Source organism: Pan troglodytes, chromosome 10 (assembly GCF_028858775.2).
Source record: "Pan troglodytes isolate AG18354 chromosome 10, NHGRI_mPanTro3-v2.0_pri, whole genome shotgun sequence".
Classification (NCBI taxonomy): Eukaryota; Metazoa; Chordata; class Mammalia; order Primates; family Hominidae; genus Pan; species Pan troglodytes.
In genome coordinates, this window is record NC_072408.2 from 118321502 (window position 1) to 118335057 (window position 13556).

The 13556-nt window shown below is 37.0% G+C and overlaps 1 protein-coding gene across 50 annotated transcripts in view; it reads right to left on the bottom strand.

Moving 5' to 3' along the window:
- Positions 1-13556, bottom strand: part of ATXN2 (ataxin 2) — a 146707-nt gene that overhangs the window by 56144 nt on the left and 77007 nt on the right. For 30 of the 50 annotated variants that reach the window (XM_054663571.1, XM_054663565.1, XM_016924240.3 and 27 more), the window contains 8 exons: positions 12475-12566; positions 11484-11681; positions 9850-10028; positions 7774-7983; positions 4977-5159; positions 2005-2202; positions 1511-1618; positions 1173-1243 (listed from right to left, as the gene is read on the bottom strand). In XM_054663571.1, the coding sequence (XP_054519546.1) occupies positions 1173-1243; positions 1511-1618; positions 2005-2202; positions 4977-5159; positions 7774-7983; positions 9850-10028; positions 11484-11681; positions 12475-12566 (1239 nt within the window). Of the gene's footprint in view, positions 1-1172; positions 1244-1510; positions 1619-2004; positions 2203-4976; positions 5160-7773; positions 8020-9849; positions 10029-11483; positions 11682-12474; positions 12567-13556 lie in introns of all 50 variants that reach the window. The other 20 variants (XM_054663578.2, XM_054663575.2, XM_054663573.2 and 17 more) reach the window with 2 other exon arrangements.

The following is a 13556-nucleotide window of genomic DNA, read 5'->3' on the forward strand; positions in this document are numbered from 1 at the left end:
GGCACATGATCATATTCAATATTCTTTGTATCATTTGTATGTGTTAACTATTGTTTAACAAATTGAAAAACTTTTTTTTTTTTTTTTTGAGATGCAGTCTTGCTCTGTCGCCCAGGATGGAGTGGAGTGGTGTGATCTCGGCTCACTGCAACCTCTGTCTCCTGGGTTCAAGCGATTATCCTGCCTCAGCCTGCCAAGTAGCTGGGATTACAAGTGCGCGCCACCATGCCTAGCTAATTTTTCTATTTTTGATCGAGACAGGGTTTCACCATGTTGACCAGGCTGGTCTCGAACTCCTGACCCTAGGTGATCTGCCCACCTCGGCCTCCCAAAGTGCTAGGATTACAGGTGTGAGCCACCGTGCCCACCAACAAATGAAAACTTAGGTTAACAACTGTTAATAGCATTAAAGCTGAATAGATACATGTGCTAAAGTATGAAATAATAAGTAGTATTTTGAATGTTACCAATAAGTCAAGAATGAAGCTATTGTTAACATTTAGAAAGCTAAAACACAGGCTGAGGAAAGGCTACCTTTGCCTTTGGTTCACTCATCCTTTAATTCAGCTACTTTTTTTTAAAAGGCTGGTATTTAGATTTTCCTTTCTAAGAAGCTAAGTTTCAAGATTTATTGGTTGGTCTCAAAATCTACCTTGATATCTATAGTAAATAACGTGCAAAAGAATGAAATGACAATCAAGGAGAGATGTTAAGTAAAGCCTGTGCTAAGACAGAGAAATAATGTTACAGAAAGATTTTGACCACAATATATTTGTGTACAAAGTATAAATCTCCAACTACCTCAGAACACCAGAGTCCAGTACATCTTCCATTTGCCACACTAGATTGTTAATGACTTGGCCTTGCTCTACTAATATCTAGCTTCACTGAACAAAGTAATCAAATGACCATCAAATAGTAAGCTGTGCTATGGTGGTTTCAAATGTCAGGGCTATACTCTCATTTGATACCTACATATTGTTGTTACCAAATCTCATGATTTTAGTCATCCCACTTAAAGGATAGGCAAAGACCACTTTAAAAATGTTCTGCTTTCTACATATATGGTTTGATGTTTCTGACTGTATACATAACGCATTTTTATAAATAGATAAATCTTTAGTAATGCTTATTTTCTAAAACTCAAATTCATCAGTTAGTACAATACTTACCCTAAAATCATTCTTAAATTTCTTTAAATCATCAATCTGTTTTCTATGTTCAGAAACAACTGGTGATATACCTGTAAAATTAAGAACTGTTAAGACACAGGTTTATTTTTAAACTTTAACATCACATTCTTTTTAGTATGAGATGATAGAAATTAGAATAAGATATAAGATCAGAAAATAATTTCAAATATTAAATTTGGATTTTGGAATTTGTCAATACATTTATCTATCACAATAGTAAGAAGAAATGTTAAACAAAAATATTCTGTATGGGCATGAAATTAGACATACTTCTTCCTATTTCTACAGTTAAGCTTAATGACTCTTTAAACTCTAACCTTTGTTTTCAGCTTTTGAGAAGCTAGGTGATGTTTCATTGGGTTTAATATTTTCTTTATTCCCTGCAGGAGAGTTCTGCCTCTGATCTTGAAGCCTGGAATCTTTAGCTAGAAAACAATTTTTTAAAAAAAATTCAGAGAAGTTAGAAAAGCAAAACAAGAAAACACTGAACAATAATTTTGATTTCCTATGTTTTTGGAAAATAATGCTTTCATTTAAACAGAGGCTTTTTTTCCTTTGCAGATGTCATATGAAACACCAATAATTTTATTTATGTAGGTATTTGACACCCAGGAATGTTAACCTTTGTAACACAGACACTATATTAAATTAGTATTATTAAACAACATCAAAATTTACATAAACTTTTAAATGTGCACTAAAAATACTTGTCTATGAATAAAAATAACCTAGAATTTTTTCATATAATATCACCCTCTAACATTCAATTTCACAGCTGAGATTATGGATCCAGAAGCCCTTTGTTACATACCCTCACTAGAAGGGGTAACAGCTCTGTTCGATGCAGGACTAGCAGGCGTAGGAGATGCAGCTGGAATAGGCATGGCAACAGCTTCAGTTGGAATAATACCAGCTTGGGGAGAAGCAAGAACTGGCCCACTGGGGGTATTTCCAATACTGTTCTGTCTGGGAGACCTGGGTCTATGAGTTTTAGGGGATAATCTTGGAACTAGAAGAAAGGGAAAATGTATTTATTACATTCTCAGTTCAAATGTTACTTCCTAAAAGAGGCTTCAGGCTTCTCTGAAGATCTAGGTAAATAAAACAGTCCTCTCTAGCCCTTACCCTTTATCCCATTACTGTTTTCTTTTCCAAAATGTTAGGAATTTGCTGGCAATCAAAACCACAAGTATATGAAGAACAGCAGCAATTACTAACATAAGTATGATTTTCTCTCCTAACTAAATGTATCAAGTGATTCTCCTGCCTCAGCCTCTGGAGTAGCTGGGATTAAAGGCACTCGCCACCACAACCAGCTAATTTTTTTGTATTTTTAGTAGAGACGGGGTTTCACCATGCTGGCCAGGCTGGTCTCAAACTCCTGACCTCAGGTGATCTGCCTACCTTGGCCTCCCAAAGTGCTGGGATTACAGGCATGAGCCACCATGCCCAGCCCTACACATTCTTTATAGCAACATCAAGGTCCACTGTGCAGTAATTAAGGAAACTTGAGACCCAAGTTAGTCAAAAGGGGAAGATAATAAAAGCAGGGTTTGTATCCCATATGACTTCCAAGTATATATCTAATAGGTTTCATATACCATTATAAACCTAACTGCAGAGCTCAGATTCAAAGGTTTAGAGAAAATGGTTCGATTATTTCATTTCAGTGTTTTTTTTTTTTTTTAAGTCACAAGGGTCACGGAAGAAAACTATTATTCAACAACTGCCATTTTTCCAATTAGTAAAAAGAGCAAATCTATAATGCTATTCTGAGTGTATCTCCAAAACTATGCTTATACTCTCTCACTTCTAATCATGTTATTCTCAAAATTTATTTCCAGACCATCTAAGTAATGTCAAAAGATTAACAGAATAGCTGAAGCAGATTTTTTTTTTTTTTTTTTAAATGGAGTCTCGCTCTATAGCCCAGGCTGGAGTGCAGTGGCGCGATCTCCGCTCACCGCAACCTACACCTCCCGGGTCCTGGTTCAAGCAATTCTCCTGCCTCAGCCTCCCGAGCAGCTGGGATTACAAGAACGCGCCACAATGCCCAGCTAATTTTTGTATTTTTAGTAGAGACGACGTTTCACAATGTTGGCCAGGCTGGTGTTGAACTCCTGACCTCGTGATCTGCCCGCCTCAGCCTCCCCAAGTGCTGGGATTACAGCCGTGAGCCACTGCGCCTGATCGGCTGAAGAAGATTTTTAAAATTTTTGTTTTCTTGGTAGTCTTAAGATAATTGAAGACCAAGGAAGAAAATAAAAAGTACAAAGGAATTTAGGATACAATTACATGAATGTGCATCACATGAAGCTGAGCAGAAATGTATAGCAACTAAAAACAGATTTAACACAGCTGAGTTTTGTTTTTGTTTCCTTAAGCTTGAAGATCTTGTTTCTTTTTTCTTTTTTTTGAGATAGAGTTTCGCTCTTGTCACCCAGACTGGAGTGCAATGGTGTGATCTTGGCTCACTGCAACCTTCACCTCCTGGGTTCAAATGATTCTCCTGCCTCAGCCTCTCAAATAGCCACCACACTCAGCTAATTTTGTATTTTTAGTAGAGATGGGGTTTCATCATGTTGGTCAGGCCAGTCTTGAACTCCTGACCTCAAGTGATCCACCCACCTCGGCCTCCCAAAGTGCTGGGATTACAGGCATGAGCCACAGCAACTGGCCGATCTTGTTTCTTTTAAAGGTTCTATGGACTGATTAAAAGAGAAAAAGTGTTTTTTTGTTTGTTTGTTTGTTTGTTTTAAGTATTCTTTGTAAGCTCTTGCTTACCACAGTTATGGGAACAAAGCACTAAGGACTGATTGGCAAAGTAGCAAAAGCAGTCAGCCTTATTGTAAAATCATGTCAACGTCTAATTTTTAAACTTTTTTTTTTTTTTTTTTTTGAGACAGAGTCTTGCTCTGTTGCCCAGGCTGGAGTGCAATGGCGTGATCTCAGCTAACTGCAAGCTCCGCTTCCCGAGTTCACGCCATTCTCCTGCCTCAGCCTCCCAAGTAGCTGGGACTACAGGCACCCGCCACCATGCCCGGCTAATTTTTTTTGTACTTTTAGTAGGGACGGGGTTTCACCATGTTAGCCAGGATGGTCTCGATCTCCTGACCTTGTGATCCGCCCACCTCAGCCTCCCAAAGTGCTGGGATTACAGGCGTGAGCCACCACACCCAGCCTAATTTTTATACTTTTATAGCTGCTGTCAGCATATTCCTTATGCTAATCACAAATAAAACTTGGACCCTTTATTTGTATTTGATATTCCTTATTATGGAAATATAGTTGGGAATTAGTGCCATATAAAGATGCTATAGAAACACACTACAATGTAAGCCAAAAATAAATGTTTATAGAATGTACTGATAAACAAAGCTGCTAAAAAGATAAGGAAATACGGTCCCTCCAAATAGTGTTACATACTGTGTTTGCCTCATATTAGAGAGGTACTTTACAAAACTTTATAGTTTTACAATATATCTGTATTTATGAACCTTATAGGAATCTCATCACAATCCCATAATGTAGACTAGGCAAGAATTATTAACACTTTACTCACTGAGAAATCTCAACTTCAGAATGAGTGTCTGACTTGCTTTAATATATGATGAATAAGTGGTAGAGCCCAGAATAAAAATATGGGTTTCCCAATTCCTGGTGATTCTACTATTTTTAACATATACATACTTACACTTCCTCAAACAGAGTTGTAGCTCAGCCCTCTTTATATCTAGTGTAATGACAAAATGAGTACCATCATTATGCCCAAGTGTTACCTACCCCCACTGACCACTGATGACCACGTTCCCCCCGAGGGACTGGTCCTTGCTACTGGAGGAGTAGCTGCTTCACTGGGTGGGTTGTGGGATACAAATTCTAGGCCACTGGATATGGAACCCCTCCCAGCAGAAACTCTGTGATTTCGAGGATGTCGCTGGGCCTTTGGGGACATCCTTGGAGGCCCTAAGGAAGAAACAGTGAACATCACATAAATGCCATGATATTCATCAGTACTACTTTTCTGCTAAATACACCCATTCACACACACATGCACACACACTCACTCACTCTACAGTTTTTCCTTGGTTAAAAATAGAAAAAAAAAAACACCATACATATTTTTTTGGCCATACTAATTCTTTCAGAATTATTTTGTGGAATGCCACAAAGTTTTATAAATAAATTTTATTATTTCCCTTTATTTTTAAAGAAAGGGAGGGATGAAGTTGGTGGTAAGAAATCAACAATAAGATGTCAACTCTTAAAAGAACTGTAGCAATCTGTTTCAACTATGTCTTATTTGTAAAGAAATATGTTACTAGAAATTATGACTACATGATAAAATATTTTTAACTTTCCATATATTTTACCTTTCCCTGACCCGAATTTTCTATATTACTTCTAAAATTAGAAAAAAAAAAATTTAAACAGAAGACTATTAATCCCTATACACCCCGATACCACTAAAATATATGTACATACCCTTCTTAAATTTCTCTAAAATTTTAGTTTATTTATCTCTTCTATCATGATCATCAATTTTAAAACTCGGCTTAAAACAGTCAGCAGTAACCTGTAAGCAGTTTCTTAGGCTTAGCAGGCTGTGAGCTGAAAATTCTATTAAAGGGATGACTTGTATTAGTCTATTAATAGATGACCAAAATAACTGACATTTGGGGGAGAAATCAGCACTATATGAATTGTCAAAATTCTACATTATTGATTCTGCCATGCCACTAGTGACTACTCTTTCTAAATCAGTCTACTGTGCATTAGACCAATCTATTAGGTAAAAGAGTGGACAGAATGGCCCTCATCAGAGAAGCCTACTGGTGTTAACACCAAGCGAAAACTTCCCTAATGTCAAAGCCAAATCTCCTCACTCTCTCACCCAGCTGCCAAACTCTTTAGAACTTCAAATTAATATATGTTGCCAATAGAATTATTATTTTATTTTTATTTTTATAAGACAGAGTCTGTCTCTGTCGCCCAGGCTGGAGTGCAGTGGTATGATCTCAACTCACTGCAACCTCTGCCTCCCAGGTTCAAGTGATTCTCCTGCCTCAGCCTCCCAAGTAGCTGGGTATTTTTAGTAGAGACGAGGTTTCACCATGTTGGCCAGGCTGGTCTCAAACTCCTGACCTCAAGTGATCCACCTGCCTCAGCCTCCCAAAGTGCTGAGATTACAGGCGTTAGCCACCATGCCTGGCTTCCAACAGGAATTTAAACACGAACATGATCTTTAGAAGAATGCTAATGTTATACACTGTAATTTTCAAATGGAAATATTCAACATCTCTGAATGACGCAGAAAGTATTTTCTGTGTGAAGTTAGTCCATGAGCAGTCCTTAAATCTTAATGTAATAAAGATGTTCACAGTCATTAATGATCATGTTTTATTTAATATATTCTCATTAAATAAACATCGCTTACTCAAATGATGGACTACAAGAAAAATATCAACAGAACTTTGCATTTAGTGACCACTATTAAGGCCCTTTTGAGCAAAGAAGTCACCTTGAAAATCAGTGGAACTTGCTCTTCAAGGTTAGATGCTTCAGTCAAAGTCATATGACCTGCCTGCTTAGATGGTAACAATTTATTTAAAAGTAGCCAATACAGTTTTCTCCAGGGAAGCAGGAGAAACACATTTTGTGCGGAAAACTTTATTAGTCCCAACATAAGCAATATTAACTAATTTTAATGAACAAATCAGATTAAAATTTTAACACAAATATTCAGAACTAGTATCAAAAGGACATTATGATTCAGAAAACAGGTTTTTAATATATGGGTGGCATTTAAATTAGAATGTTACCTTTCTACAACATATCCCTGTATTTGATATGTGGCAATGATGGATTTAGCGCCAAATACTGAATAAGAATTACAAGATTTTATTCTTATTTTTGACGAGGAAAGAAATAGCTAAATATTCAAATTCATATGTCGTTTTTATCAATTTTATCTCAGATCAAGGACTTCTTCCAGATTAAAGCAGCCTTTCACTATGTAAGATTGCAAAGCTAACTTTAAAAAAATTACTCAGTTAAATTTAGAATTCTTCTGGCATTCTAAAAATCAAACTACTTTAATCTAAGGGCAGACACGCAAAGTCAGCTACATGGGCTGTCGCTCTCAAAAAAGACCCGGAAAACACCATCCCTGCTTATGGCCAATAGGAAGGTTCACTAGGACCTTGGCCAAAGAGCTGTAAAATGAACCTAAGTTCAAGACTGGCTGAAGAAAGTTCATTTGTTTAACTACTGTATACAGTGCAAATAAGGAGGGGGAAGGCTGTGGGGCAGACCCTTCTGGGGCTGTAAAGAAGCATAATTATCAGGCAGAGATAAACCCCCTTTTTAACAACAATTCAAGAGAGTTTATAGCTTCACACATTTATCAAATTTCTCTCTAATGAACAAAAGGTTAATAGAAATAGTTTTAATAAACTAAAGTTAAAACACAGAAATTATAGGTTATTAAATAATGAAGAGGAAACTATTTTGTAATTATAAACTCACATAGGAGTTAAACAAAGACAAACAAAAACATGAACAAATTGTGGTATTGTACCTTCTGAAGACATGCGTTTAGGCATAGTAGAGACAGGAGCTGGAGAACCATGAGCAGAGGGGTGAGACGGGGGTCTGGATGGCCGCGAGGGGGGCCTGGAGGGCGGCCGTGTAGGGGTGGCTGCCCGAGGTGGAAGAGAGTTGGGACCTGACTGGTAGCGAGAAGGTGGGCGAGAGGAAGGAGATGGGCAAGGCGATGGCCAGGGAACACCTGACAGAACAAATGATATGAAGGAAAGTATAAAAACTAAAGAAAAAAATGAGGGAAAAAAGTAAACAGAAAAAAAGTAAAATGACAAAAATGATTTCTTGTACATTTTAACCCTTTGAGGACAGTCATTTGATTTGTGATAAGTTTTAGCATAACTTAACTGACATAAATTCACATTTTACTTTAACCTCCTTAAGATTAAGTCTGTTTAAATGAATACACGTTCCCAAAGGGTTAATTAGGATCTATACACACTATTGAAGAAGACAGTTAAGACTTTGCCTATTAATCCTGCTTCTATAACTGTTTCTCAGTAACTGGTTGTTTAAAGGAATATAACATACACTAGATAATTTCACATAATAAATCACAATAATTCCTATTCAGGAATAAGATTATTTACTGTATTAGTTTTAACTCTGAGGCATAACGAAAATAAGCAGTAGCTATTATATCCAATTAGAAATGCTGGTTCCTTACAATTATCTATGATTTTCATCAGGTTTACACTTGAACCCAGAACTCAGTTTGAAATCTTATTAAGCAAGTCCCATTTAAGTAGAAATAAAACATTACTCTTCTAGAGTTTGTGACTCCTGTGAGTATCAAATGATAATATTCATTGCTATTTCAAAAAAAAAAAGTCTTGACCTCATTAAACTAGAAAAAGGGAGACCTTCTAAATAATTTATACAGTTAAACACTTATCTAAGTGACTGCTTAATAAATACTGCAACTACAAAGCAGTCATCACCAAATAAATTTATACTGATGGATATGCCTAGGTAAAGATACAGCTAGTATTTAACATTACATATCACTTACCTTAATCTTATCAAACAGTCCAGGTCTCCTCTCCATAGGGTTCCACACACTTAAGTATCATATATTTCTCAGCCCCCTTCAGGTTTTTTAACTTTAAAATTCTGTTTATAAACAACTAAAATCTTTCCTCAGTGAGCAAAGAAATTTCACCCCCAATATTAAGTACTGAAAATACTCAAGAGTGTCCATTTGGAGAGGAATTCTGGAGAAAAGACTCAATGAAAACAAATGAAATTGGAAACTTAGTGTTCTCTATTTTCATCTAACTTTCCAAATTTAAATAGCTAAAATTGAATGTCCACTCTTTTCCCACAAAGTTAGTAACATACTATTGCTATTACTATTTCCATACCATCCATAGAACTGTTGTTCAGTATCCCTGATTTATGGAAAAGATCCACAACCTACAAGATATATTCAACCTAGATTTAGAGGTAGAGTAAAAAATGTCTTCCTACTAAAGATTCAGGTTTCTTTTACTTAAGTTGCTAAACTGTAACATCCACCCTTAGACTAAGGGTTGTTTTTGTTGTTTTTTAAGCAAATTTCTCTAGTCACTTTCTTCACATGACTCTTGATCATGTCTTGTATTCTTGAAGTAAGCATAATATAGAAACAAATAATGAAAATTGATCTATATTAACCACAGTGTTGCACATAGGTTAGAATTTTCCATATAAATTACGTCTAAAAAATTTTATTATCCAGTGTTTTTAAAATTGAGAACCTACCCAAAGTTTCCAATTTCTTTATATGTGAAGTGTTTTTGGCCAAGTGATTGTCTTGGGTTAAATGTAGCACTTTATCTTAGTACATCATGAATATTTCATCATGCTAAATAATATATATGTCAATGACGTATACAATGTTTTACTAATTTAATATCCACAAAAGCCAATTTTAAGTAATGCTGAAGTGAAAGCTACTCACCAAATCATTAAAGTGCACATTCATATCAGTTATGTAAACTATTTTAAGTATTTTAAGTATTTAGAAAACTATTTTATCAATGATATTGACAAGTCTGGTCAAAATACTTGCCTCCATTAACTACTCTTTGGTCTGAACCAGAATTCGGGTTGAAATCTGAAGTGTGAGAAGTGGATCTTGATGGCATGGAGCCCGATCCAGGCTGGCCCATACGCGGTGAATTCTGTCTCCCACTTCCCCAGGATATGACTTCTCTATTTCTTTGTCCAGGAGGAATATATTTATTTTCCCTGAAAATGAGAGATCCTCTAAATCATTTTATTCTAAAAGGTACCAAGCCAATGAAACATATCTAAAAGTCATCTAGACAGAAGGGAATGCTTGTTACAAAAAGGTTCTACACTAAACCAAACTGCCTCACTCCCAGATGCCCCTGTTCTTCCATCTTACCCTGAGTTCTAACCTCTGGACTGTCCCTTCCCTTAGATTCTGCTCCTAAGCACAAAGTTTAACAGATGTGTGCTCATTCTCATCCCACTTGACCTCTCTATGGCTGATTCCATCAATCTTGGTCTATCTTCACAACATTTTTTGTCCTTCACTTTCTCAATTTTATTTTCTCTGAGATCTCTTCTCTCACTGGCTGTTCTTTGGTTTTTCATGGCTCCAATATCGGCAATGCTGATGAAACCTCAAACTGAACCGCCAGTCTCACAGTGTCAACATCTATCAGTGGACATGTCAATTCAAATCACCAGACTCTAAGCTGACTGCCTTTAAGAGAGGATGCATCTCTTACTTTACTAGATAGGTAGCAGGTATTTCTCAACACATGTTTATGAATAAATGAAAGACCCACAAGCCCACATATGCAATTAGCTGCACAAACGGAGTCACTGTTTTTCCCCTCAAACTTGCTCCATGTTTCCTATCTCTCTTACCAGTACATCCATTAAGTCACTTAGTTATCAAATAAACCTCAGGCTCATCCCTTAACTAGGTGGTTACCAAATTCTCACAGTTGAACTATTTAAGTGCACTAACTGTTCTCTGTGTCTCAGCCAGTCCTCAATGCCCCAGGGTTTATTCACCCCATCTCCTTCCAACAGGGTGCTCTTTAGCATGACATGCCAAGTCCTTTAATGACCTCAGTTCCTACTATCAACTGCCACTGCTGCACCTGACACAGATCCTGTGTTCCAGACACATGCAACAACCAGCCCTTTCCTGAGCTGGCCAAATTTTCTCATAGCCATGCTTGTACATGGCTTTTCATCAGGTGATAAACTCTTCTCCCAACTCTTCTCTGAGTGTCAAAGACCCTATTATCTTATCACAAAATGTCACCTCCTCAATGAGGTTTTCTCTGACTCTACAGGTTATGCTAGCTCCTCCTCATTCTGTATGTTCCTAGTACTTTGAACATGCCTTTAAAACCAAGCAAATCATATTGTACTGCTGTGATTGTTACACATGTCCCCCACCAGATAACTATTTTAACAAGCTCTTCAAGATCTTGGATTGCTCACCGTGATATACCAACACTTGGCTCCACAGAGCTTACTCTCAAAAGCATATTTTCCAAGATCACCATAACCTTTTCTCTAACAGATCTTAAACCAATTCTACTTGCATTCTCTACCTAAGCTATATTAAAGGAAGCGGAAATATAATAACAGTACACCGTCTCACACAGACCTTGAGTTGTGTATCCAAAATACTGCATCATGATTTCCTTTAAATACCTAGTGTTTATGCTGTGCCCCTCACGTTCACTGGAATTTCTCTGAACTGCTGTGTATTTTTCTTCCTCACTCCTATCATCATTTTCCAGGGCCACTCGAGCTTTGTACTGGGCACTTGACTCAATTTCTTCTGCTAACTGGTTTGCCCTTGCTTCCCGTTTTAAAAATTCTTCTGAGTTATCTCTTTCTAAGGGCACTCTGAAACATGAGGAAAAGAAAAACAAAATGAGTCCTTTAAAGCCACAGTTTATGTATCTGTCATAATCAACTACTAAGAAAGTTTAGAGTTTAGAATACTGGTAAAAACAAAAACTAAAACTAAAAGTTATAGTGATCTGTGTATTTATAAATCAAAATTCTAACTTTTTTTTCTGTTACCTTTTCTCCAGAGGAACATATTTCAAAAACTGGTTAAACTGTTCACCATAATCTCTGCCCTTGCAAATTTAGATATTTTTTAACAACTTAGAAGGCAAAACCGGCCAGGCACAGTGGCTCACACCTGTAATCCCAGCACTTTGGGAGGCCGAGGCAGGTGGATCACGAGGTGAAGAGATTGAGACTATCCTGGCCAACATGGTGAAACCCCGTCTCTACTAAAAATACAGAAATTAGATGGGCATGGTAGCACGCGCCTATAGTCCCAGCTACTCGGGAGGCTGAGGCAGGAGAATCGCTTGAACCCGGGATGCAGAGGTTGCAGTGAGCCGAGATTGCACCACTGCACTCCAGCCTGGCGACACAGCGAGATTCCGTCTCAAAAGAAAAAAAAAGACAAAACGAAAATTTGTTTAGAGCATAAAAACAGGGTATAGGCAAACTACATTTATTCCCTTTTTTTAATGGAAATTTATCACAGTTGGTAATAAGAGAAAAATTATTTCATGTAATTGTTTAACTTAAAAACTAACAAACATTTATTCATCATAAATTAAGCTGATGAAAATCAAAGACAAATGCACTAAAATAAAAACAAACTTTTCAAACTTACGTATACGAAGATAAACTGCTATCATACGTAGACACTACACCATAATTTTCTTCATTATATCGAAACATATCATTGGGATCCCATCCATTAGACTAGAAGAAAATGAAGCTTGTTTTTCAAAATGTCAAAGTAGTTGTTCCCTTTCATTCAGTTATAACCAACATCTATATTAACAATATCTAACAAACTACTTGAGCAAAATTAGCAAATTAGAAAATAGGAAAAAATTTCCTTAAAAATGTTTTAGAAGAATACTTATCAGCCCCTCCAGTTGATAAGTAACTATACAACACAATTATTTGAGCAGTTATTTTTAAAGTTTAGAACATTTTAATTACTTCATAAAATAGCCTTCAGATCAGGGTTCTCTCTTTTCTCTAACCTGTAAAAGCCACCTTTCAGTTAGAGACATCTACATTTACCTGTAACCTTCTTGAGATCACACTGGTCCTCAGGTCTGTGGAGGACAGGAGGTACATATTTTACTTCTTTTAAACAAGGGATTCCACATGGAACAAGGGGTGCTTTTTAACAGCCAAAAGTACTTCCAATGTTTGGGAGAAAGAAGGGAGAAGCCAACGCTTTCCCTCATATTCAACGATTCCAAGGTCGGACTATGGTACTAGGTCCCTGGCAACCTCCCCTTCCTCCTGGGAATGCTCAAATGGGAAGGCAGCATGAAACGGTGAACAGGCAATCACTGGACAAAGTCACAAGAACTGGGCTTTAGAAATGGTTTTACCATTAGCAGTTGTGACACCTCAGAAGTGGCAACTCTGGATCTCAATACCCTAACCTATAACCTCAGCATAGGTAACTCCACAATTCTACGAGGAAACTATAGGAAATTACCATTCGCAAAAAGGAGGCTGCCTTCTTTTTTTGGTGGGGGGGAGCCAGGGGCAAGCAAGTTTATTAAGAAAGTAAATAAAAGAATCCTACTCCATAGGCAGAGCAGCTGAGGCTGCATTCTTTAACGTAAAAGAATCAACCAATTGTGCCACAGGCTGGAAGACTATTTACCAGTGAATATTACTGTCTGGATAATTACTTCTCTGATGTTTCAACTCCTTTTTTAAAGC